This window comes from Xyrauchen texanus, chromosome 21 (assembly GCF_025860055.1).
Source record: "Xyrauchen texanus isolate HMW12.3.18 chromosome 21, RBS_HiC_50CHRs, whole genome shotgun sequence".
Taxonomy (NCBI): Eukaryota; Metazoa; Chordata; class Actinopteri; order Cypriniformes; family Catostomidae; genus Xyrauchen; species Xyrauchen texanus.
In genome coordinates, this window is record NC_068296.1 from 29179307 (window position 1) to 29202756 (window position 23450).

A 23450-nucleotide genomic window follows, 5' to 3' on the forward strand; every position below is an offset into this window, starting at 1 on the left:
AGAAAATGGGACTTTGAGCCCACAATCTTTGTAGCAGATTGCGGTTTTCTGCTGTAAGCGATTTTAGCCGTTCGAGAATTTCCACTAGGCTAGCTGTTGAATTAGCCACGCCCCCTCTTTCCAAAACCCTGCACACCTAATACAAATGCACACACACCCAAACACACTAGAGACTGTTGTTGACCTCTCTCATCAACAAGGTGTTTCCATTAGCAGAACTGCTGCACACTGGATGTTTTTTGTTTTTGGCACCAGTAAACGCAGACTGTTGTGTGTGAAAATCCCAGGAGATCAGCGGTTACAGAAATACTCAATCCAGCCCATCTGGTACCAACAATCATGCCACAGTCCAAATCACTAAGATCAAATTTTATCTCCATTCTGATTGTTGATGTGAAAATTAACTGAAGTATTCTGCCTGATTGGATGTATTACACTGCTGCCACACGATTGGCTGATTAGATAATCGCATTGAAAAGAAGGTGTACAGGTACTAATAAAGAGCGCAGTGAGTGTATATAGGCTGCCCTGTGAACACGCACAATGATTGACAGGCAGAATATCTTCTGATTGGCTAAACAAACGATCTGAGGACATCTTTTATTCTGCTTTTTATTCGAGCTTAAGTCTGTTACAGAGACAGGTGTGATATTTAATGTCACCTATTTCAGTGATTTCGGAAAGGTAAAAGAGGTGGTTTCTGTATGTCATTTAATTTAAAAATCACTTACAGCACCTTTAAGTCAATGTTTGTTGTCTTTGAAGCCATCAGTATGTGACTGTACTCGTAAAAGTTGACAAAATTGACTTTTAGTAGATATACTATAAAATGTACAGTCTTGGGAAAATGGACCAAAAATATTGAAGACTCGACCATAATACAAGTTTTTCTCATTCGTGTTTTTATCCTTGGTGGTTTATTTTTCCCCTTTTTTCTCCCAATTTGGAATGTCCAATTCCCAATGTACTCACTAAGTCCTCACGATGGCGTAGTGACTCACCTCTGTCCGGGTGGCAGAGGATGGATCCCAGCTGCCTCCGCATTTGAGACATCTACTCGCACATCTTATCACGTGGCTCGCCACCGTGAAGGCACAGCACGTGTGGAGGCTTTATGCAACCCACCGCGGCAACCATGCCCAACTCACCATGCGCCCTACCGAGAGCAAACCACCTTATAGCGATCACGAGGAGGTTACCCAGTGTGAATCTACCCTCTCTAGCAACCGGGCCAATTTGATTTCTTAGGAGACCCAGCTGGAGTCACTCAGCACACCCTGGGATTCAAAGCAGCAAACTCCAGGGGTGGTAGCCAGCGTCTTTACCACTGAGCTACCCGGGTCCCAGATTGTTTGTTTTTAATTTGAGAGTTTTATTTAGTTACAATTTTTTCTGTGTGTTCTCTCTCCCTGCAGTCCCGAATTGGTGAATCTGACCACACGACTCACAGATGAACTGATGGCTCAGGGTTTGACAAAGCAAATTCTGAACTTGATCTCAGATATAAGCCTGAACCGTGAGTTTGAGCGGCTTCAGAAGGAGCGAGGTCTTGGCAATGAGAAGCATAGGAAAGAGGTGATGCATCGTTTTAGCTAGGCTTCTGTGCAGATTGATAATTGCATATACGAATAATGCAAAAGCTTAACTTTCTTATTTTTGCATATTTTACAGGTATCTGACCTCATCAAAGAGTGCAGACAGTCATTGGCAGAATGTTTGTTTGCATGGACGTGCCAGTCACCTCTAAGCAAAGATGACACCCTGGCCCTCATTGGTTACTTGGAAACCGTGACAGCCGAAGCTGATGGCTCATTGGATGGCGTCAACCTTGCTTTAGTCATGGCATTGCTTTATTGCCTGGATGTTAGTTTCCTGGAGCAAGGAATGGAGGATAGAGAAGGTATTAATGCTTTATTACAACCTTCTTTGGTATCTATGGGTGTTTTATTACTATATAGTAATTATATATAGTAGGATAATTTAATATTTGCATTGTTATTGGATATATCTTATTATTGTATGGTTTACAGGAATAGTTCATCCAGAAATTAAAAATGTTCATTATTTACTCACCTTTCATACTTTTTTGTGTGTGCATTAGACTTGCTTCAGGCTTTGCCTTTATTGACGGAGAAGCAGTATTTGTCAGCAGTGCACAGTCGGCTGGTGGAGGGTCAGGGCTGGAAGCTGCCAGGACTGCAGGCAGTGGTGCAGCTGGCTTGGGCTCTGTCTCTGAGAGCCCTTTCACAACTTCCACAGGGAGCAGGTACCTACAGTACACACTTTACATGGCTGTGGAAGGATTTGGACACACTCGAAAATGAAGAAATGTCATTGCATTAGATTTCAAGATATCATAGCATGTTGAATTCGTTTTAAAGAGCACTTTTCAAGCAAAACATTTTACAAAAAAAGTTTGTTTAAATTATGGAAAAAAAGATATTCTGTTGAAAATTAAGATATAAAGTATTTGGACTCTTTCTAAGGGATATTCCACCCAAAAATGAAAATTCTCTCATCATTTACTCACTCTCATGCCATCACAGATGTGTATTACTTTTGCTTCTGCTGAACATGAACAAAGATTTTTAGAAGAATTTCTCAGCTCTGTAGGTTCATACAATTCAAGTGAATAGTGACTAGACCTTTGATGCTCCAAAAAGCACATAAAGGCAGCATAAAAGTAATCCATAAGACTCCAGTGGTTTAATCCATGTCTTCTAAATCGAATTGGTTGTGAATGAGAACAGACCGAAAAACTAATTTTTCACTGTACATCTTGCCATTGCAGTCTAGGCATGACTATGATTTCAAGCTTGATTACACTTTCTAGTGCTTGACGCATGCGCAGAACCCTAGATGGTGCTAGGAAATGTAATCGAACTTGAAATCATGATCGCCAAGGAGACTGCTGATGTCAAGACTTATAGTGATGAAGGATTTAAATCTGTTTTTCACCCAAATCCGATTGGATAACTTCAGAAGATATGTATTAAACCACTGGAGTCTTATGGATTACTTTTTTGCTTCCATTATGTGATTTTTTTGGAGCTTCAAAGTTTTGGTCATCATTCACTTTCTTTGTATGGACCTACAGAGCTGAAATATTCTTCTAAACATATTCATTTATGTTCAGCAGAAGAAAGTCATACACATCTTGGATGACATGAGGGTGAGAAAATTATGAGAGAATTTTCATTTTTTGTGAACTATCCTTGTAATGGAACATGGGCTTCATTAATGAGAGAAATTCACTTTGCACATTCTTTTAAATGTACCTTGGGTCCATTTGTTTGCAAAAATGTCAAAGAAAAGTTTATCAAGTCAGTCTACTTTATTCTCCTTTCTTTTCTTTTTCTTTTGTTTCTGTTCAGCCTTAGTGGAGTTCACAGAGGCAGATGAAGCTCTGGCTGACCAGGCCCTGTTGGGAGGAGTCTTTCTCTTCCTTACAGAGGGCATCCTGGGTAGTGATGGCTTCAGCCATGAGGAATTCTACACTCGGCGACTGCATTCTCTCATTACTGATTTCCTGGCTCTCATGCCCATGAAGGTGAGAGTAGACTGAATATGCAGTGAATCATTAATTTATTCACATTGTTATTCCTGATTTCCAATTATGATTATACATATAGTGGGTTCATATAGATTTTGAAAAAAAAGTGTGTTCTTTGCAGGTAAAGCAGTTGCGTAACCGTGCTGACGAAGATGCTCGACTGGTCCACATGGCTCTGCAGATGGGCAGCGAGTCGCCATCCTCTCTACGGAAGGACCTGGATCACCTCATGATCCTAGTAAGTTTTCCTTTACATTTAGTACTTACATACATGCAGTGATTCATTTTTGTGTAAAATAACAATTCTTTGTATAACTTACAGCCATAAAATGACTTGTCCATTACTTCCAAAATCACATTACCTCTATTTACTTTTGCATTGTGGAATTACAGTGCCAAAATGTTAATTTATGCACCAAAGTTATTAGTAATATAGCACAAAACTGGGCTTTTTAAGAAATTCTGAATGCTGCAGATTTCAGTGTTGACACTTTGTTTGTGTGTCTGGTTCTAGATTGGAGAGTTTTACAGAAAAGATCCATTTGGCCTAGAGCTGGCCCTGGAGTTCTGGTGCTCTTCTGAGTCTCTTCAGCACACCTCATTCACAGGATCTTTTCTTGGAGTAGCTCTACAGCGACCCCCTCACAAACAGGTGTAAAATCTAACACCTATTAGCGACAGTGCTGTGCTTTGATATTTATAGACTATATATGTATGGGTGGCACAGGTAAAAGTCTAGGTTGGTAACAAAAAGGTTGCAGGTTTGAACCCCAGAAGGGGTGATCCAACTTTCATAATTTCTTTAGATCAATTGCCGGCCTGCATTTATGAATATATATTTGTGTTTGTCACAATAGGTGGTTCTCTCTAAGTTTGTGCGTCAGATGGGTGATCTGCTCCCTGCTACTCTGTACATCCCTTATTTACGCATGCTGAGAGGACTTGCTAATGGTCCTCAGTGCTCACACTACTGCTTCAGTCTGCTCAAAACCAATGGAGCTCCACACGGTAACCACACTTCAAGAGCATACAAGAAGATGCTGTAATATGAGTGCTGTGTGAACGGCCCATAAGAGTATATTTCTGTGGACTGTTTCAGGAGAGAACCGTCAGGGTGGGGTGTCAAGCAGTCTTGTGTCATGGGAGCACTTTTTCCACTCTCTCATGCTCTACCATGAGAACCTGCGGCGGGACATGCCTAGTGTCGACAGTACGCAGTACCGCCACCCGCCAATCAGAGGCATCACTCAGAGAGAGTTGGAAGGCCTCACTGCATTCTTGCAGCTACTCACCACTATCATCACATGGGTATTACACAGATACATACTGTTATAGATTACAGAATGCTATGAACTCAATTGTGTTCAATTCTACAACACTCACTACTACAATTAACACATTAGTCAGAAGTAGGGCTGGGTCAAAATTTTGACTTTCCAATGAACTATTCATTCATTATTTCCTACCTTGTGAATTACAATTGAATTGAAATGTAAAATCAGTGCCAATACTCACCTCTATTCACGTCATCTAGCTATCATTTAGAAATGATTGTTCTAGCTGCAGTTTTTGTACTGTTTTTAAGGTATATGAGTGTTCACTCTTGCTCTTATGTTTTTCAGAGTGAGAATGCACGCCTGGCTCTTTGCGAGCACCCTCAGTGGACACCTGTGGTGGTGATGTTGGGCTTACTGCAGTGTAGTGTTCAACCTGTACTGAAAGCTCAGATCCTGCACGTTCTTGCTGCCTTTGGCAAATCACCAGAGATTGCTGCCTCCCTCTGGCAGTCTCTAGAGTACACGCAGGTACACAAAAAACAAACGAACGTATGCTGGAAGAAAGAATTTAATTAACCACACTTCGTCCTGTTGTGGTTATTATATAATTGTCTGATCGTGGTTATTTGATTTAACTGCATCAAATAAGAGTTAGATAAGAGTTTATTATGCACTTCAAATTCCTATCACATTTTACTACCCAAATAAGGGAATTTTTAGTGAATATATAAATGCCATGAATGGCATGATTGTGTCATTCAGTTGAACTCCAAGTGTCATTGAGCCACACCGTGGATGTCAACCAGAGCAGCTCCTGTCCAGAAGAGCACCTGAAGCGCTCTGATAAAGTCTAATATAAATGAACAAATAAAAACTTTTATGGTGAACAAAAAGCACTCCAGTTTTACTTTAACGATCATGTAATGACAAATGACCCTGATAAAGGTTTCATACATGCAGTGTTAATCAAACAGTGGCACAGAGTTACATGCCTAATCTATTTCTGTGGAGTGATAAAATGATTAAACTAAATCTAAAAGGTTTTGCTTCATGAGGAATAAGGGCTTGTGGGTTTAATCAGAGTATTAAAAAAGTGTGAAAGTGAAGAAATTAGGACAGAATTTTTTTACTTTATAATATTATAATATATAAATATAAGAAAAATATATTTTATATTATATTTTGTAATGAAAAAACAACAATTGTAAATGCAAAATGTTAAAGTGTATGTAAATGTATAATGAACCAAAATGAAGTTGACAAAAAGGAGACATATTTGAAGTATTTAGAAATATTTTGGTATTTAAAAAAATATTTTTGTCATTTATATAGCCTTAATGAAATCATATATCCCTATTTTATTATTTGATTTATAAGTTCAAGATGTAAAAATTACTTCTTTCTTAAGGTGCATGTGTGCTTCATACACCTTAAGAAAGATGACAATTTATATGACTACTAATCGTGAAAGCCCTTAAAGAGACAATTGCCATAATCGCAATTATTTGTTTGACAATTAATTGTCAGCCAAATTAAGTATTGTGACGGCTTTAACCACACTTACAAGTTTAGTAGGAGTCAGATACTTTGAAAGTGAAATAGGCAAACTGTTTTGGTAATGGTATTTATATGGTTTTTCACAGTTTATTTTCTTAAAACATTGGTGTTGGTATTTATTGTTATGTTGTGTTTAATATTCTCAGATCCTGCAGACAGTCAAAGCTCCTGGCCAGAAACAGGCAGCAGGGATTGAGGTGAGCTTGTCTTATTACAAACAGTGTGTAAAATGTTCAAATGTGTTCTACTGCGGTATTCATTTTTGGGGGGTGGTTTCTGTAGGTGGAGCTGAACGAGATTGAATCCAGCTGTGAGGAGTACCCACTGACAAGAGCCTTTTGTCATCTGATCAGTACTCTGGTAGAGAGTGCACTTCCTGTGAATCTTGGAGCAGGACTGCGTGCACCAGGATTTCAGCCTTACCTTGACTTCCTGCGTGACTCTGTTTTCCTGGCCTTCCCCACACGGGCCTACCGCCGCCCAGCAGAAAAGGTTTGATGCTTTCAATTGTTTTTTTCTATAGTTGTTCTTTTATATACTCCGATCAGCCAAAACGGTAAAACCACCTGCCTAATATTGTGTAGGTCCCCCTCGTACTGCCAAAACGGTGCCAACCCATGCTATTTTTCTCACTACAATTGTACAGAGCGGTTATCTGAGTTACTGTAGACTTTGTTAGTTCGAACCAGTCTGGCCATTCTCTGTTGACCTCTCTCATCAACAAGGTATTTCTGAAAATCCCAGTTACAGAAATGCTCAAACCACCCCGTCAGGCACCAACAATCATCTATGCGGTTATCAGTTAATGTTCACATCAACTGTTAGAATGGGGAATTTTTTTTATCTCAGTGACGTGATTGTTGGGGCCAAACGGTCTGGTTTTAGCATTTCTTGGTGCTATTTTGGCGGCACGAGGGGAACCTACACAATATTAGGCAGGTGGTTTTAATGTTGTGGCTTATTAGTGTATATTTTTACAATAAATAATGAACATTTTAAATTCATACAATGCATGTGTATGGTAATTCCACGGAAATCTCAACCACATCATGGGAAAAATAAAAAGCTTTAACCAAAAGAACAAACTCTGTCTGGTTACCATCACACTTGTCAGGACCAGTTCTTTGTGTTTGTTCCCCATATCAATGACCTCCCCATCGCCCAAAACACAGAGTCTGGGGCAAATGAAATCTGAGTGCCCAACATGTCACACACAACACTCTGATCCTTCGTCCAAAACCACTGGATCTCAACACGCCACCAAAAAATATAGGCCGTATCTCCATCTTCCGATTGGCATCACCAGCAGATTGGTGTGTCTTTAAGACCAAGCCTATACAATCTGGGGGGGGGGGTCCAATAGTGTAACTTCTCCGATTAGTTTAATGGAGAGGCTTTGCAATGGCGAAATTGGGGCAAGAACTTCCCATTCAATACAAAACCAGGGAAGGGCTCTCTCAGGTGGAAGCAACCAATGACCCACATGTCTAAGACCGAATAGATGATAATAAAACAAACGTTTTATTGGGTAGGCCTAGCCCACCTTTGTAATTTGTTGAAATTAAATCTGGGAAATTTACCATTCCAAATAAAGGACTTCACTATGCTATCAAATTGCTTGAAATAAGAGAGGGGGACGTCTATAGGGAGAGATTGTAGCAGGTAGTTGAATTTTGGAATACAATTAATTTGAATAACATTAACCTCAATCGATCATCAATAAATGTAATGAAGCCCACCTGCCCACATTGCTCAAACTTTTTTATTAAGCGGCCAAAATGAACTCTAACTAAATCACACACATTTGCTGGGAATAAAATGCCCAAATACTTTATGCCCTGTTTGGGCCACTGGAAGGCGCCCAGCTGGATGGCTGTTACTAGGCATTACGAAGTCAGAGCCAGAGCTTCGGATTTAGACCAATTGACTCAGTATATTGAGAACTTAGAAAAGATATTACTAATTATGTGAAGGCAAGGCATAGATCTAGTATGGTCGGAGACAAATAATAAAATATAATCTGTGTAAAGCAGAAGAATGTGCGCCATACCTCCCATCACCACCCTTGGAAAATCCACCTCCTTTCTTATCACTGCTGCTAATGGTTCCAGGGCAAGACAGAACAATAATGGGGAAAGAGGGCAACCCTGCCGGGTGCCCCTATCCAGAGTAAAATAATCTGAAATTAATCAGTTTGATTTTAATGCCGCTACCGGATGTCTGTAACTTAATCCATCCAATAAAAGTGTTCCTGAACCAGTATATTTCCAAAATCTTAAAAAGATAATCCCATTCTACCATATCAAACACATTTTCAGCATCAAGTGAGATGGCAGCGACCAGAGTCTGATCATTCACCACTGACCACATGATATTGATGAAACGCCTAATGTTATCTGAAGAGCTGCGGCCCCGAATAAAACCCCACCTTATCTAAATGTATAAGAGACGTCATAACTTTTTTGGTTAGCCAGGATTTTTGCCAATATTTTTACGTCTAGCTGGTTGGATGGTATCTCTTGCACTCATTTGGATCTTTGTCCTTTTTTAAGAATCAGACTGATCCAGGCTTGTCATGGTTTATGGAAGCTTTCCATTCTTTAATGATTCTGTATAAACTTCTAACAAATGTGGAGCCAGAGCTGTAGCATAAGATCTAAAAAATTCAGCAGCAAAACCATCTGGCCCCAGAGCCTTGCCTGTTAAGGCTTTAATTGCCTCGCCAAGCTCCTCCAAGTTTATCTCAGAATCAAAATAATTGTTTTGATCAGTCGTCAATATAGTGAGTTCTAATGGTTCCACAAAGTTTCTAATATCTTCATCAGTAGATGAAGACGTGGAACTATAGAGATAAAGATCAATGGCCGATGTAAATATTTTACCACCAGCAGATTTCAATGAGGGAATGGTAGAAAAAGACTCTCTGCTTTATGTATCTTGCCAAACGCTTCCTTACTCTGACTGCCTTGCCCTGAATATCCAAAACTCCACCTTCCGTGACTAAATGGTATTATATCTGTTTTTCAATTCTCTGAGGCCATTAGATGACTGTGGCTAGGAGGAGGGCGGGGCCAGTTCGTGATGATGCCCTAATCAGGCTAATGAAGCCCATGAGACGTATAAAGGTGGCTGGAGGCAGTAGTCTGAGTTTCAGAGTTTTGCTTTAAGTTAATCATTAAATTATTATTTATATTGTCAAGCCTGTTCTCGCTTCTTCCTTTCCTTTTTACACCTTTACAACGACATTCAGTGTTTCAGTGCCTCGGCACTTTTAATATTCCCCTCCAATTCCACGAGTTCTCGTGCTTTGGATTCTTTGATGATTGAGGCATACTGTATGATCCGACCCCTAAGAACCGCCTTAAGTGGCTCCCAAGCCATGCCCACAGAGGATACTGAGGATCAGGTCTCCATATAAACACTGATTTCAGCCTTAAGCATTTGTTGAAATTAAGTATTTAGTAAAAATGATACATTAAAGCACCAACTATATGATTTCTTATTCTCTGTATGTGGCAACACCTCTAAACTCACCAGGGCGTGATCTGAGACTAAGATGTTTCCAATTTAGCAATCAACAATGGATGAAATGAGGGACTTGGGTATAAAAAAACTAAAAAATCTATTCTAGAATAAATCTTTTGGACTGATGAAAAAAATATATAGTCCCTCCCAGATGGGTTCAAAAGTCTTCAAATATCTGTAAGACCAAGATTTTCACACATCCTGTGATGCGTCATTGTTGCTCTCGGGGGCTTGAACACTTTTACTTCACTATGATCAAGGACTGAGTCCATCAAAAGATTAAAGTTTCCTCCCAATATTATATCATGAGAGATGCCAGCAGCTTGGAACATCTCTTCAAGATCTGTTAAAAAAAAGCCCTGATCCTTCAAAATTCTTCAGGGAGTCAAACTCCAGCCAACAGGAGACATAAGCACCCTAAACGAGCAGATGTTTCCACAATCATATTGCGATCTTAATTATATTATGCAGCATTAATGTAGCAAAGCATTTTAATGGTTTCTCTAATCATATTGCCTATAGGTAAGTGCAGTTTTCACAACTTTGTATGCGCTTTTTCCGCATTAACATAAGAACGAGAATGATTAAAAATGATATATTACATGTTCTTAGGAGTGCAAACCCTTCTACATATTGTGGCTATAATTAATTCTGAATTGTGCATTAAAATTCACAAAGTGAGTTACTAATTTATTATAAATCAACCAGCAGTTTTTCATATCAGCATTTTCATGCCTACAACCGATATGCCGATGGCTTTAATTTAGTCAATAATTGGCCTATAAATATTGCCAGCCGGTGCACCTTCTGTTCAATATCTTTGCATTTTCCGTCTTGCTGTTTTTAATGCTGTGTGAACGAGCCCTAATGTATCTATATTAACTTTTTTTTATTTTGTCTTGTTTCACTCCCTCTTTCTATTGGGCCGTGTGTAGTGGGAGGTAGCAGAAGCAGTGCTGGTGGTATTTCATAAACTTCTTAAAGAATATGAGCCGCAGACATCAGACTTTCTGCAGGAGATGGTGGAGTTGCAGGGAGAGCAGGTGCTGGCCCATAAGCCCCCGGGGCACAGCCTAATGTTCCACCTGCTGAATGACTCACCCACCCTCTCTCTCTGTCTCAGCCTTCTGGAGGAGGGCGTCCACCAGCTAGACACCTATGCCTCCTTCCCTGGTTAGTATGAGAACTGCTTTTTGGCAGAAACTTCATATTACACAAACAATCATATTACAGCTGCAGAGTTGACTGCAGTGCTTTCATTATTAATTTATTAACAAACATAATATTTAACTATAGGATAATACAAATTATAGGAAGTAAAATACTTAAATATTGTGATTTGTTTTTTTTTTATTTATTTTTTTTTTATATTTAAATATGTTGTCCTATCCCAGCTTAATATTCTGTGTCAACAATAATTGAAATCTAACTGAAAAAATGTAGTCTTAACACTGTAAATTATGATACTTTCAACTTTGCTTTCTTTGTTTGAGTGTCTCAATCAGGCTGACATAGCAACAATGGCTCATCCAATGGTATAAGTGTGTGGCGGGCTTATCTGTTTGTTCGACCAATGGAAGATCGGAGGAGTGTTTTTGGGGGTGTTGGTAATGCTTGGGGTGCAGAAATTCAACATTCACCCTGTTGTAATGTTTGAATCTAAATTTAATGACACTTCTATTTGAGTTCCAATGAACTTGTGATCTATTAAGTATTACAAAATACAATAATGCCTATTTTGTTAATAAAAGTTTTTTATTTAGTGTCACCAATTTTCTATATTTTGGTAGCACTGTGCAATCCTGAAAAATGTTTACAATTTCAAGTAAATGTTGAATGATAAATGTTGTTGTTGTTGTAGGTAAGAAGCAGTTGGAGTCTGCAGTGCTTCACTGTCTGTGTTTACTGGAGCTGGCTCTGCAGAAAGAGGTGACTTTTATGGACCTACTGAGAGAGAGTCAGACATCACTGCTGGTCTCTCCTCTGGAGCAACTCCTGCAGGGTGTCTGTGCTCGGAGCAGACGGGCCGATCACATCAGCAACATTGCCAGGTTTACCGTCCCTCCATTCACTTTTATATGCACATTCGTTTTTTACCAATATAGGTCTGATTCAGTGATACCCTGGATCATCTTTGGCTTTTTGCCCTCACAGGTACCTGTACCACAGTAGTTCGAACCCTGAGGCTGCATTCCAGAGCGCCAAGATCCTGCAGCGTATCGCACGCTACCCAAACATCCAGGCCAGACTGGTCGGAGACTTTACACATGACCAGGTAAGAGACTCTAGGACCAGGGACTCTTGACATTTGCCTTTTAATAGAAACTCAAACTTGAATGGGACAGTGTTTTTTGAATACATTTGAATAATGTAAAATAAGACTAAAATATTTTGTAATGAGCAGGCCTTGAGCGAGAAACTGATGGCTGGTTTTGTAGAGTGTCTGGACAGTGAAGAAGCTCAAGAAGGAGTGGCTGCAGATGGTGAGTCAATATATAATAATAGAGCTATCTATAATCAATATTATAAATGACGATTAGAAATGAATGTTTATGAACAATTTCATTTTATAATTTATATAATTGTATATTAAAATGTTTTATATTTAATAATTTGACCATTAAATGCATTTAAAATGTTTAAAAATAATAATAAATTAATTAATTTATATTTGAACTTTTATAAATGTAATAATAATTAAGCATGATAAATTATTGTTATTATTAATAATAAAGTAAGAAATAATCATAATTAAGTATTTGAAAATAGAAAATTGTGAAAGTGAAGACGCTGACTACCACACCTGGAGTCACGAGTTTGAATCCAGGGCATGCTGAGTGACTACTGTCAGGCTTCTTAAGCAAGCAAATAGGCCCGCTTGCTAGGGAGGGTAGTCACATGGGGTAACCTCTTCGTGGTCGCTATAATGTGGTTCTCGCTGTCGGTGGGGTGCGTGGTGAGTTGTGTGTGGATGCCGCGGAAAATAGTGTGAAGCCTCCAAACGCGCTGTGTCTCCACAGTAAAGCGCTCCGCAAGCCACGTGATAAGATGCATGGATTGACGGTCTCAGACGCGGAGGCAACAAGATTCATGTCCTCTGCCACCTGGATTGAGGCGAGTCACTACGCCACCACGAGGACTCGGAGCACATTGGGAATTGGGCATTTCAAATTGGGGAGAAAAGAGGAGAAAAAAAATATATGCATGTCTATTAACTGGGGTGTCAATAGGTTTTGGGTTTGAAACGAGGGCAAGTTTATTGTCATTGGCTAATGCTGATTATCTCAAAATTGCCAAATATCATGTGATTAAGGGTCTTGGCCTATATATCATTACTAATACTATTTTAGAGCAGCATCTTAGACCATATGTTCTTGGTTCAGACACAGACCCTGAGAAACGGGAGGCCAAGATCCGACATGAAACACAAATCCATATCCTGAACCTGTTGATTACATCTCTGGAGCTTAAGGGACCCAACCTGGGCCTGTATCTGCTGGGCTATGAAGTCAAGAAGCCAGTTTCGTCTACTAACCTGCAGGACCCAGGTGAAATCTCCACTCAATATTAAAATCAGGACTCTGACATGTATCCTATACCATAATATTTTTTTATATGTATAGTTATGAAATGTGGATGTGCAATGTTATTGTATTTAAATTTAAAATGGACTGTTGGTTGAGTCTATATAACTATAGCTTTGAACTAGACCCTTGTGTTTTTGTACACAAGGTGTTCTTGGCTGTCCACGGAGCTGCCTGCATGCGATCCTCAGTCTGCTCCAAAGAGGCAGTGAGAGCCGTTCTGGACCTGTTCTCACCAAACAGGCCCCTCACCTGGCTGAACTCTGCTACCAGGTACACACATTTACTGCCCAGTTGAATTGATTTACGTTAATACACTGTCAAGCTAAATTTTATACTGTGTATCTGTCTGTGCCAGGTGATCTATCAGCTGTGTGCATGTCCTGACACCTCTGGTCCCACCATGCGATACCTCAGGACCAGCCAAGACTTCTTGTTTTCTCACCTGCAGCACTTGCCGTTCATCCTATCAGGTGAGCTCTGGTTGTCTTGTTTTTTGTTTTTTGGTCTCTTTTGACAAACTGTCAAGTCTAATCCACATCATCAGTCATGTGACTTAAAGGGATAGTTCACTTAAAATTTGTATTATGTCATCATTTAATCACCCTTGTGTTGTTCCAAACCCTTGTGGCTGTGTTTCTTCTCTGTATTACAGAAAGTGATGTTAAGCAGAAAGTTAGGACTTACAGCATCATTCACCAAACACTTTCACTGTATGGAAAAAAGATGCAATGAAAGTGAATGTTGAACATACTGCCTAACATCTCTGTTTGTGTTCCACAAGAGAGAGAATGTCATACACATTTGGAACAACATAAATCTTTGAATCAACAGCCTTGGAAGCACAATATTTCAAACTTACTGATAGTGTCACCTGGTGGCCAAGGCTGGTAGCACATGCTAATTGTTAGCTAGCAAGAAAAAGAAATGTGGTTGAAGGAGTCCATATTTTTTGAACCATCTAAAATTTGGTCTAACCAAAATTTTTTGAACCATCACATTTAAAATGTTCCGATTTTTAAAAACTAAATTTAACTAGACAAAATACTATCTCCTGTTTTGTTATTTTGATTGTCTTGTGCTGTGTAACTTCTGATCATTGTAACAAATTTATATATAATGTGTATATATAAGTGCATATAAAGAATGTCTCCATTTTTATTGAGTCAATGTTAATGTCCCATAGGGAATGAGATCGCTGCTTTATCTCAGATGTCCTGGTTGATGAAGACTGCAGCCATCGAGCTCAGAGTGACCTCACTGAACCGCCAGCGCTCACACACACAAAGAATTCTCAACCTCTTGCTCGATGACCAACCACACACATTACATGCAGCAGGTAATACACACAATCACACACAGCAATACAGCATTCCTGTCATAGTGGAGGAAATATTCATGACAGTTTGTTTCTCTTTTGTAGCTGATGGAGAGACTGGTATGGAGGAAGAAAGTAGATCAGTCAGTGGCTTCTTACACTTTGGCACCATCTCTAAAGGTAAGGGAAACACTTTATGTACTGACATAGTCACGCAGAGTCAGACTTTTGACTATTGACCTAAAGTCTATCACAAATTACAGCTTATTCTGATTAAGAACGTCCCATTTAGATGGCAAGGTGCCATCTGACAGATTTGTAAATGACCAACCACAGTCTGATTTTTATTTTTTTACATTCTGATTTATAGGGGAGGGTTCATCTGATCATATAGCTTTTATTAGAAAAAAAATTATAAATGATTTTCACCAGCTCTTGCCATTTTTGTGTGAAGCACAATTTATTTCAATACGTTTTTTGTTTGTTTTAGTACGCAGGAGGCTTTTGAGTGTTCTGGATGCCATAGACTTCAGTCAGGAGGCCCCAGAGCTTCTGCAGCTTGACTTCTTTGAGCGTGCTCAGATTGAACAGGTCATCACTAACTGTGAACATGTCAATGAACAGGGCCACACGGTCTGCAATGTCAAGGTATGTGGGTGTAACACTGACCTGCTGTGCTATCATAAAAATAAAAAAAAACATCATGCATTAATATTTTGTTTTTTAATCAATTTGCAGTTGCTTCATCGAGTTTTAGTTGCAGAAATCAATGCACTGCAGGGCATGGCTGCCATTGGTCAAAGACCGCTTCTAATGGAGGTGAGTGTGTCATTCATTTGTTTTTATTAATACTTTATTTTTATTATCAGTTTGCGAAAAAAACATATGGGGTATTCTCTCAACCATTTACACAAATGTATAGAATTATAGACTTCTATCAATTAGTTGGTATCTTCACTAACGTACACTCTCCATTTCGCCCAGTAACTTAAGTGTCAGAATTTGCAATGATGCTCCAGTATGCTGTCAAACCTAACCATGCTGCAACAGTCAAATCTGACTGCGTTGCAAAGAAAACACAGAGTAATTGGTAATTTATTTCAAACATCAAAATTCTAGCATAAACTTTTACACTGGGGTCAGACTCAGAATTAAATGTGTCTGGTATGCATGGACCGGTTTGTCTACACTTGTGAGAGCCGAATGTCCTCACCAGTAAAAAAAAACACAAAAAAAAGCACTTAAACGGGTCAGAATCTAATAATGCGCACGTTTGCGGGATGGTTAGGTTTAGGGTTAGAGTTTGTAAATAGAAAATATAATTATCCTTATATGAAATCAGTCTATGAGAAGACCTTACTAATATAGACAAACAAGCCTGTGTATGGGTGCATTGTGGATGTTTTGAAGGCCTTGTTTTCACCTGGTATTAGGATGTGTTTCAGATGATCCGATCACATGTGGTCAGCCCTAAATACAGGTCTTTTTTGTCTTTTCTGAGTTTGTTGTGCTTTCATATCATGCAGTAACACACTGACAGAGTGATTGATGTCATCATAAAACAGAGACCCTTCCCTCCAAATCGGAACACAAGTGGTCACAGGAGACGCATTTAAATGACCAGGTGTAAACAGCCTTGTGTCTCACCTGACCACGTGTGATTGGATCACACGAATCTTAATACCAGGTGGAAACGGGGCCATAGCCTCACCCCTTCATTAATATGTATGTGTGTGTGTGTGTGTTGTGTGAGTGAGCGTGTATTTATCACTTTGTGGGGACCAAATGTCCCCATAAGGATAGTAAAACCCGAAATTTTTGACCTTGTGGGGACATTTTGTCGGTCCCCATGAGGAAGACAGTTTATAAATCATACTAAATTATGTTTTTTGAAAATATAAAAATGCAGAAAGTTTTCTGTGAGGTTTAGGTTTAGGGGCAGGGTTAAGTTTAGGGGATAGAATATAAAGTTTGTATGGAAAGTCCCCATAAAACATGGAAACACTACGTGTGTGTGTGTGTGTTCGTTCGTTCGTTCGTTCGTTCGTTCTGCATTGTCTGAATTATTTATTTTTATTTGAAAAGTAGAAAAATTGCTCTGTGTTTTAGTCTCACCCATTCATTTCAAATGGCGGTTAAAATTTAACCCGAACCATATGAATGGGCTAGGTGTTTTTCACCTAGCTCATCAAATCAAGTCCAATATTTTGTGTGTGTGTTCAAATCGCTAGTGTAGGAAATGTCACCAAGTCTCGTACCACTCAGATAAATATTTATTTAATGAACAAAAAAGAAACCGGTAAAAAATGACCCAGACAGGGCTGGACACGCAATGGAGTAGACGCACTACGGAGGAGCTCCGCAACTATTTAACTAAATCACAGCTTTTCCTCACTTTCCGACCTCCCTTTTTGTCAACATGCCTCCAAAACTTTCAAATAAGAAAGTGGAGAAAAATTCGATGAAAGGACCAAAATCAAACCCAAAATTTAATGAAGAAAAGATCGGCGAGCTGGGGTTGGCTAAAACCCATGAGGCCAACACGAGCCCTGCCGAAGCAGAGATGGATACTGCAGCACTTGCTATGCCTGACGAACCCTCGCCGTCGGATCTGCTTCTCGCAATCACTAATTCGAATAAAAATCTTGACGATAAATTTGCTAATCTGTCAACTCAAATCCAAAAGCTGCAATCCGATGTCACGGAAACAGAACACGCCTCCAGACACTTGAAACTGGCGTCAACGTCCACGATAGCCGGATTGATGAACTGGAGTCATTATGCAGCTCCCTCCAGGCAGACAACAAGTATATAAAAACAAAGCTGGAAGACCTGGAATCCAGATCTAGATGCCAGAACATCCGAATCGTCGGGATCCCCGAGGGCACCAAGGGGGGGTCAGCCTACCGACTTTATCACGGAGCTGATACCGACCGTGCTGGGCAAGGACCACTTTGGGGCGAACTTCAAAGTTGACCGCGCTCACCGGTCCCTTGCGGCAAACCCGCAAACGGTGCCCCCTCCGAGACCAGGTTGCACTATCCACAATCCCGAGACCTCATCTTACGGCTGGCCAGCGAGAACCACCCTATTCACTTTTGCAACAAAAGGATTTCCTTCTTCCCGGACCTGACCCAAGAGACTATGGGCCAACGTAAACCGTTTGACTCTGTCCGTGAGAGATGCAAAGCAGCTAAAATCCGCTATGGATTTCTCCACCCGGCTTGCTTCAGGATGACGGTGGGCGGTGTGTCCCGTACCTTCTCAGTCCCAGTGGAGGCCGAACTTTTTTCTTGCCTCTCTAGGTGAGCCTCAGTAATAGACTGCGTCTAGGTGCTCTCTCGGGAGAGACTGATATAATTCACTTTATTTCCATGAGTGTGTAGCCCGAGTAGGTTACTGTGAAGCCGTAGGTTGTGGAAGTTATAAATGCCAGGGTTTCCCGCAGCACTTTGAAACTAAGGTGGCCGCCTAAGCAACACACGTCTGCCGCCTTAACTACGTCTTCAAAAAAATATATATGAGCGATATTCGCCGTGTTACTGTGTCCTGTTTTCTCCCTTTCCATCTTTAAATATGTGATAAGCCTTCGTGTTCGCTTCAGTCTTGTTATCAGCGTGTTCTTCCGCAGCGGCGCCGAGCGTGTGTGTGTTCATCTGAGCCTCATTGGTCTGTCACTGCTCGTCAATGTCAGAATATTTGAGATGACCAATCAAATCAAAGTAGGCGGGCTTTATGTTCACAGCGCTGAATATTAGCAGAGCTGACTTCGACAGTAAAGGAAGCGACTCGACTGGCGCTTCAGTTCTACGGTCAGGTCAAGTCGCGAGATAAGATGTAAGTTGCTAAACTAAACATTTGCTATTTGACAGTTTTTTTAGGTCATAAATGTTAAACGAATCACAAAAATAATCAGGCAAATTAATAAACTTTTGTCTATTTTCGCCATTTTGAACTGAAAATAGACCACAATGTGACGTGACTGATGTCATGTAGCCTAATAATTAATTTACTGTCATTGTGAGGGGACAAGACACATTAACCAGGGTACCCGCAGGATCTTAAAAGCATTGAAAAATAATCTCAAATTAAGGCCTTAAAAGCCTTGGATTTGGTATACAAAGTCTTGGATTTCGTTACAAAGGTATTATATATTTTTTGCCTTTACTAGGATTAAGTTCATACCATAACAAAATTAACTGTTACTAATGCAGGCTAATTAAAAATTCATGCAACGTTGAGTGCATCCCGCACTCCACGTCATAGCAGAAAGCGAAAGCGTGCGCACCGTTACTATGGTTACTAGGCAAGTGAATTGCAGAACAAGATAGTAGCCAAGCGTAGTTTGTCGTCTGAAGTGGGAACGTTTCAGTTTAATGCCAGAATTCAATAATTTAAACCCCAAATCAGAGCTTTTCTGTTAAAAGAACATGTTTTCTACCCGGTCTTTTCAATAGTATCTGGCAATCATGCGCGCGCGCTCTCTAACGCAAGAAGCGCGGATGATCTGAAAACACAGACGAGCTGGAGTTCAGCAATCTTCATTTGAGATTGTCAACTTAATTTGAAGTGTCATTCAGTCGGCCTGTGTTCTGTCACGAGCCACTTGCGCTGTTTGTGCGAACAAAATGCAGGCTGATATCCCAGCGGTGTTTTTAATGTTGATGCAATGTTTCCCGAATATTCACACGTTTTCAAATGTGACATTGATTTTATACAATTTAAACAGTTAAAAAACAAAACAAAAGGGTAACATTAAGTGATTTACTACATTTAAAACAGTATAGTCAGGCTTATTGCTCTATTTTGCAATGAAATCTGTGGCTTTGAATTCCAAATACCCCCTCCCCCCCCCCACCACCTTAACTAACACATTTTCTGCGGGAAACCCTGAATGCTATTAGCTATCAGTCTCCAGGAAGGTTGAAACACACATATGTTGCTATATTCACTCAATAACTCCTGGAGCTGATTATGTGTTACCACCTAATGTTATATTGTCATGCTTTAGGTTAGAGATAGGCTCTTGGTGTATACCAGTCACCCTATGACTGTTATTCTGGTAAGGTACTACGTTTGGGGTAGTTACCTAGCTATGGTGGAGTTGTTGATTTGTGTTCCTTTTTTTGTTTTCTTTCTAAGTTTCATGGCAACATCTATTTTCTACATAACATTTTAGGTGATGCCCTGTAAGATCTCATCTAGTCAGGCACACTGGGAAGGATATACTGCCCAAACCTCTCACATTCCAGCTCAACAGTTTATGATGAAACGTTCCAAAGTTTTTTCACACTTAAAATCCCTGTCAGCGGACGTTCTGTTCTTACAAGAAACACACGTGAAACAAACATTTAGGGATAAACTAAAGGTCAACTGGGCAGATCAGATATATCAGGCTAATTTTAATGCCAAAGCAAGGGGAGTAGCAAACTTTTTCAGGAAAAATATTCCTTTTATCCACTCATCCACATTTTCCGACGCTGAAGGAAGGTATCTTATAGTAATTGGCTCTTTAAACTCCGTACCAATTGCATTTGCAATAGCCCAAGCTTTTTTCAAAGAGTCTTCAACAACATACCAAATATTTCTGACAATATAGTAATCAGTGGAGACTTTAACTGTATATTGGACCCTCTTTTAGATGAACAATTTCCGAGAAAATACCTGCAATCAAACTCAAGCATCCGTCTGAAAACACTGATGAAACGCTCAAACCTAGTGGACATATGGAGGCTTGCACATCCAACCGACAGGGATTACTAATTTTTCTCTCCAGTTCACAAAGCATATTCTCGTTTAGACTATTTCCTGCTAGATTCCAAATTGATCTCACTCGCTGATAAAATAGTCTACCACCCCATTGTAATATCAGACCATGCTCCACTTTCCATGATGCTAAAAGTTGGTGAACAGGCACTTAAAACAAGACAATGGCAGTTTGATGCAATGCTGTTAAAGGATACGGAATTCAGACAGTATTTGGACAGCACATCTCCCACTTTATTTCCGAGAATGATACTGGTGACGTCAACGATTCAGTTCTCTGGGAAGCATTGAAGGCAGATATTAGGGGCCACATGATATCATATGTTGCCAATAAAAAGAAAAAAGACAATTTCCATCTTCAGGAAATTAACCAAAACTTAATTAACCTTGAAAACGCATACAAAACGAACCCCTCTGATGCAACTATGGAGGAGATTACCAAACTGAAATTTGAGTATACTATTTTAACAAAGCGTGTTTCTTCCTTGCTCCACAAGGCGCAACAAAGATATTTTGAGCTTGTCGACAAGCCGCACAGTCTGCTAGCGAGACAACTTAGACATGCCCAAGCCTCCCGGGCCATTCACAGCATCAAGGACAAAACTGGCAAATGAATTACATCCCCGGAAGAGATTAATAAATGTTTTGCTAAATTTTAACGAGAATTATATCAATCAAAGTGTACCGCTAACCAAGAAACTATCAATGAATTCCTTACAAACTGCAGGCTCTCTACACTGGATGCGGAGGCGGTACAGACTCTAGAAGAAATCAAGACTGCTGTATGCAATTCCCGAACAACAAAGCTTCTGGCCCGGATGGGTTTAAAATTGAATCTACCTCGTATTGCCCCCCTACTTTTGCGGATGCTAAAACACTCCAAAGAAATCTCTATCCTGCCTAAATCGCTTCACCAGGCCAATATAGCCTTTAAATGTGTTTTCCTACTGCCCAATATCCTTGCTCCAGATGGAAACAAAAATCCTTAGCAAAGTGATGTCCCATAGATAGTGGGGTCAACGTCCCCTGTATTATTCTCTTCCATACATGTCTGTATATCCATTTTTAATTGTCTAACAGTGTCTTTATTATTTAATATTCTATGTTAAGCCTCCACAGCGTGCTCCTTTTTTGAGTATTCATATCTGTTGTCAAATGAACTGCGTTATGATCTTAAAGGTCAGCTACACCGATTATACATTTTTCGATATGCGAGTAAACATTGTGTGGCACTGAATAACTCTAAACGATGGAGATCCCTTCACGCTTCCATTAAACCTAATTTTGCCAAATGAGTTCCTAATGAACTGTTATGTTTGTCTTTTGATTTTACTGTGGTCCGTAATATCCAAAATGATCTATGGTTTTAAAGTTCTTGCCACTTTCAAGAGAAGCATTCACATTCACCACAGTAACCAGTTTGTTCTCGATTTTACCCCTGACAATGATATATCTTCCTTCCTTGTCACTTATTTCTTTACAGCTTTCAAAATGGACGGAGTGGGGATAAGATTGCCACTCCTTTCCCAATCAACACTTTTCATCACCTCTGTTATATATTTTCTAAAGCAGGCTTTCTTGTCCTTTTGTGTCACTTGTCTTTGTTCTCTATAATCCTGTGTCTCTCCTTTGGCTGACTGGTTCTTTGATGTCTCTCCATCTCTGTATCAGGAGGTGAACTCAATCCTTCAGCAGGTGGTGGAAAGGAACCGTGTGAGACGCAGTCTGAATGCTAAGCGTCACTCTCTGCAGAGCTGGAGGAGTCTGGTGGAGACCATACTCACTGCCTGTCCTGCAGAGCTCATCCCAGCAGACCAGAGACAACTGATCATCAGAGACCTGCTGCTAGACCTGCATGACAAAGTAGGAAAAACAGATTGAACAAAAGAGAGAATATAGGCATGTTCTTACGGTGGTTTATGGTGATTTGAGTTTCTTCTTTCTCTGTTCTCAAGGTGTTATCGGAAGATGCCGCAGGTGAATTAATGCCAATTGTAGCTGGAGCAGTCTTTACCTTAACGGCTCACCTCAGCCAATCAGTGCTGTCAGAGCAGCAAGGGGCGGGGCCAGAGGGAGGATCTGCATCAGGATTTGCTTCAATTGCAAACTCCGGCCTTCACCTCATCCTAAGGAAGCTGCTGGACTTTATCTTGTGCACAGGTTAGAAGGGTGTGGTTCATACTTGAGACTAAGCAGCTATCATGGGTATTTTTTATTGCACTGTTAAAGGTTAAATGGTTAACCTTATGTGTTTACATAATAAAGGTGGAGGTTTTCAGCGTCTGCGGGCTCATCTCTATGGTGCTCTGCTCTACTACCTGCAAATTGCCCAGAAACCTGAGGAACCGGAGACATTGCAGACAGGTATAATTTCCTGTAGCAAAGAGATCAAAAACATGGTAACAATCTGGCTAGGAATAGGAATCAAATAAACAAATTTGTCTAGATATTTTCACTGCTGGCAGCTGCGCATTGTGAAACAACATCAACAGTTAAGGGTATTGAAAGCTCATGCTCGGCCATTCAAAAACTGAGTGGAAATTATAGATCTGCTTTGTTCTTATAATGCTTAAACACTAAAGAGACTCTTGGCAGATTTCGGTCATGAATATTTCAAATGATTCAATGACTCACTCACTGCACATTAGACTTTCATTTGTTCCCACCTAGTGGTATCTCCAGAAGGGGTCACTATTACACTATGTAACACAATTTTTGTTTCTGGGTAGTAAGTGTTATTTCCTAATTCCTTATGCCTCAAAAGTGTAGAATATAGGTATTATTACCACAAACTTTGCTTTTGTGACCAGGACAGTGATATTTTGAAATGTACCTATTTCCAACAAGAAAACGGGCAAATTTGTGTCTTT

General features: G+C 40.0%; 1 protein-coding gene across 2 annotated transcripts in view; it reads left to right on the top strand.

Annotated features, from left to right (window-relative positions):
• nup205 (nucleoporin 205) overlaps positions 1 to 23450 on the top strand; it is a 32477-nt gene that overhangs the window by 1692 nt on the left and 7335 nt on the right. For both annotated transcript variants that reach the window (XM_052152302.1, XM_052152301.1), the window contains exons 5-29: positions 1416 to 1575; positions 1672 to 1900; positions 2102 to 2266; positions 3375 to 3550; positions 3675 to 3791; positions 4068 to 4205; positions 4411 to 4561; positions 4653 to 4861; positions 5176 to 5358; positions 6534 to 6584; positions 6670 to 6879; positions 10848 to 11085; positions 11774 to 11963; positions 12067 to 12187; positions 12317 to 12395; positions 13296 to 13460; positions 13645 to 13769; positions 13855 to 13969; positions 14683 to 14835; positions 14920 to 14994; positions 15305 to 15462; positions 15553 to 15633; positions 22252 to 22443; positions 22536 to 22740; positions 22846 to 22944. In XM_052152302.1, the coding sequence (XP_052008262.1) occupies positions 1416 to 1575; positions 1672 to 1900; positions 2102 to 2266; positions 3375 to 3550; positions 3675 to 3791; positions 4068 to 4205; positions 4411 to 4561; positions 4653 to 4861; positions 5176 to 5358; positions 6534 to 6584; positions 6670 to 6879; positions 10848 to 11085; positions 11774 to 11963; positions 12067 to 12187; positions 12317 to 12395; positions 13296 to 13460; positions 13645 to 13769; positions 13855 to 13969; positions 14683 to 14835; positions 14920 to 14994; positions 15305 to 15462; positions 15553 to 15633; positions 22252 to 22443; positions 22536 to 22740; positions 22846 to 22944 (3785 nt within the window). The remainder of the gene's footprint in view (positions 1 to 1415; positions 1576 to 1671; positions 1901 to 2101; positions 2267 to 3374; positions 3551 to 3674; positions 3792 to 4067; positions 4206 to 4410; positions 4562 to 4652; positions 4862 to 5175; positions 5359 to 6533; positions 6585 to 6669; positions 6880 to 10847; positions 11086 to 11773; positions 11964 to 12066; positions 12188 to 12316; positions 12396 to 13295; positions 13461 to 13644; positions 13770 to 13854; positions 13970 to 14682; positions 14836 to 14919; positions 14995 to 15304; positions 15463 to 15552; positions 15634 to 22251; positions 22444 to 22535; positions 22741 to 22845; positions 22945 to 23450) is intronic.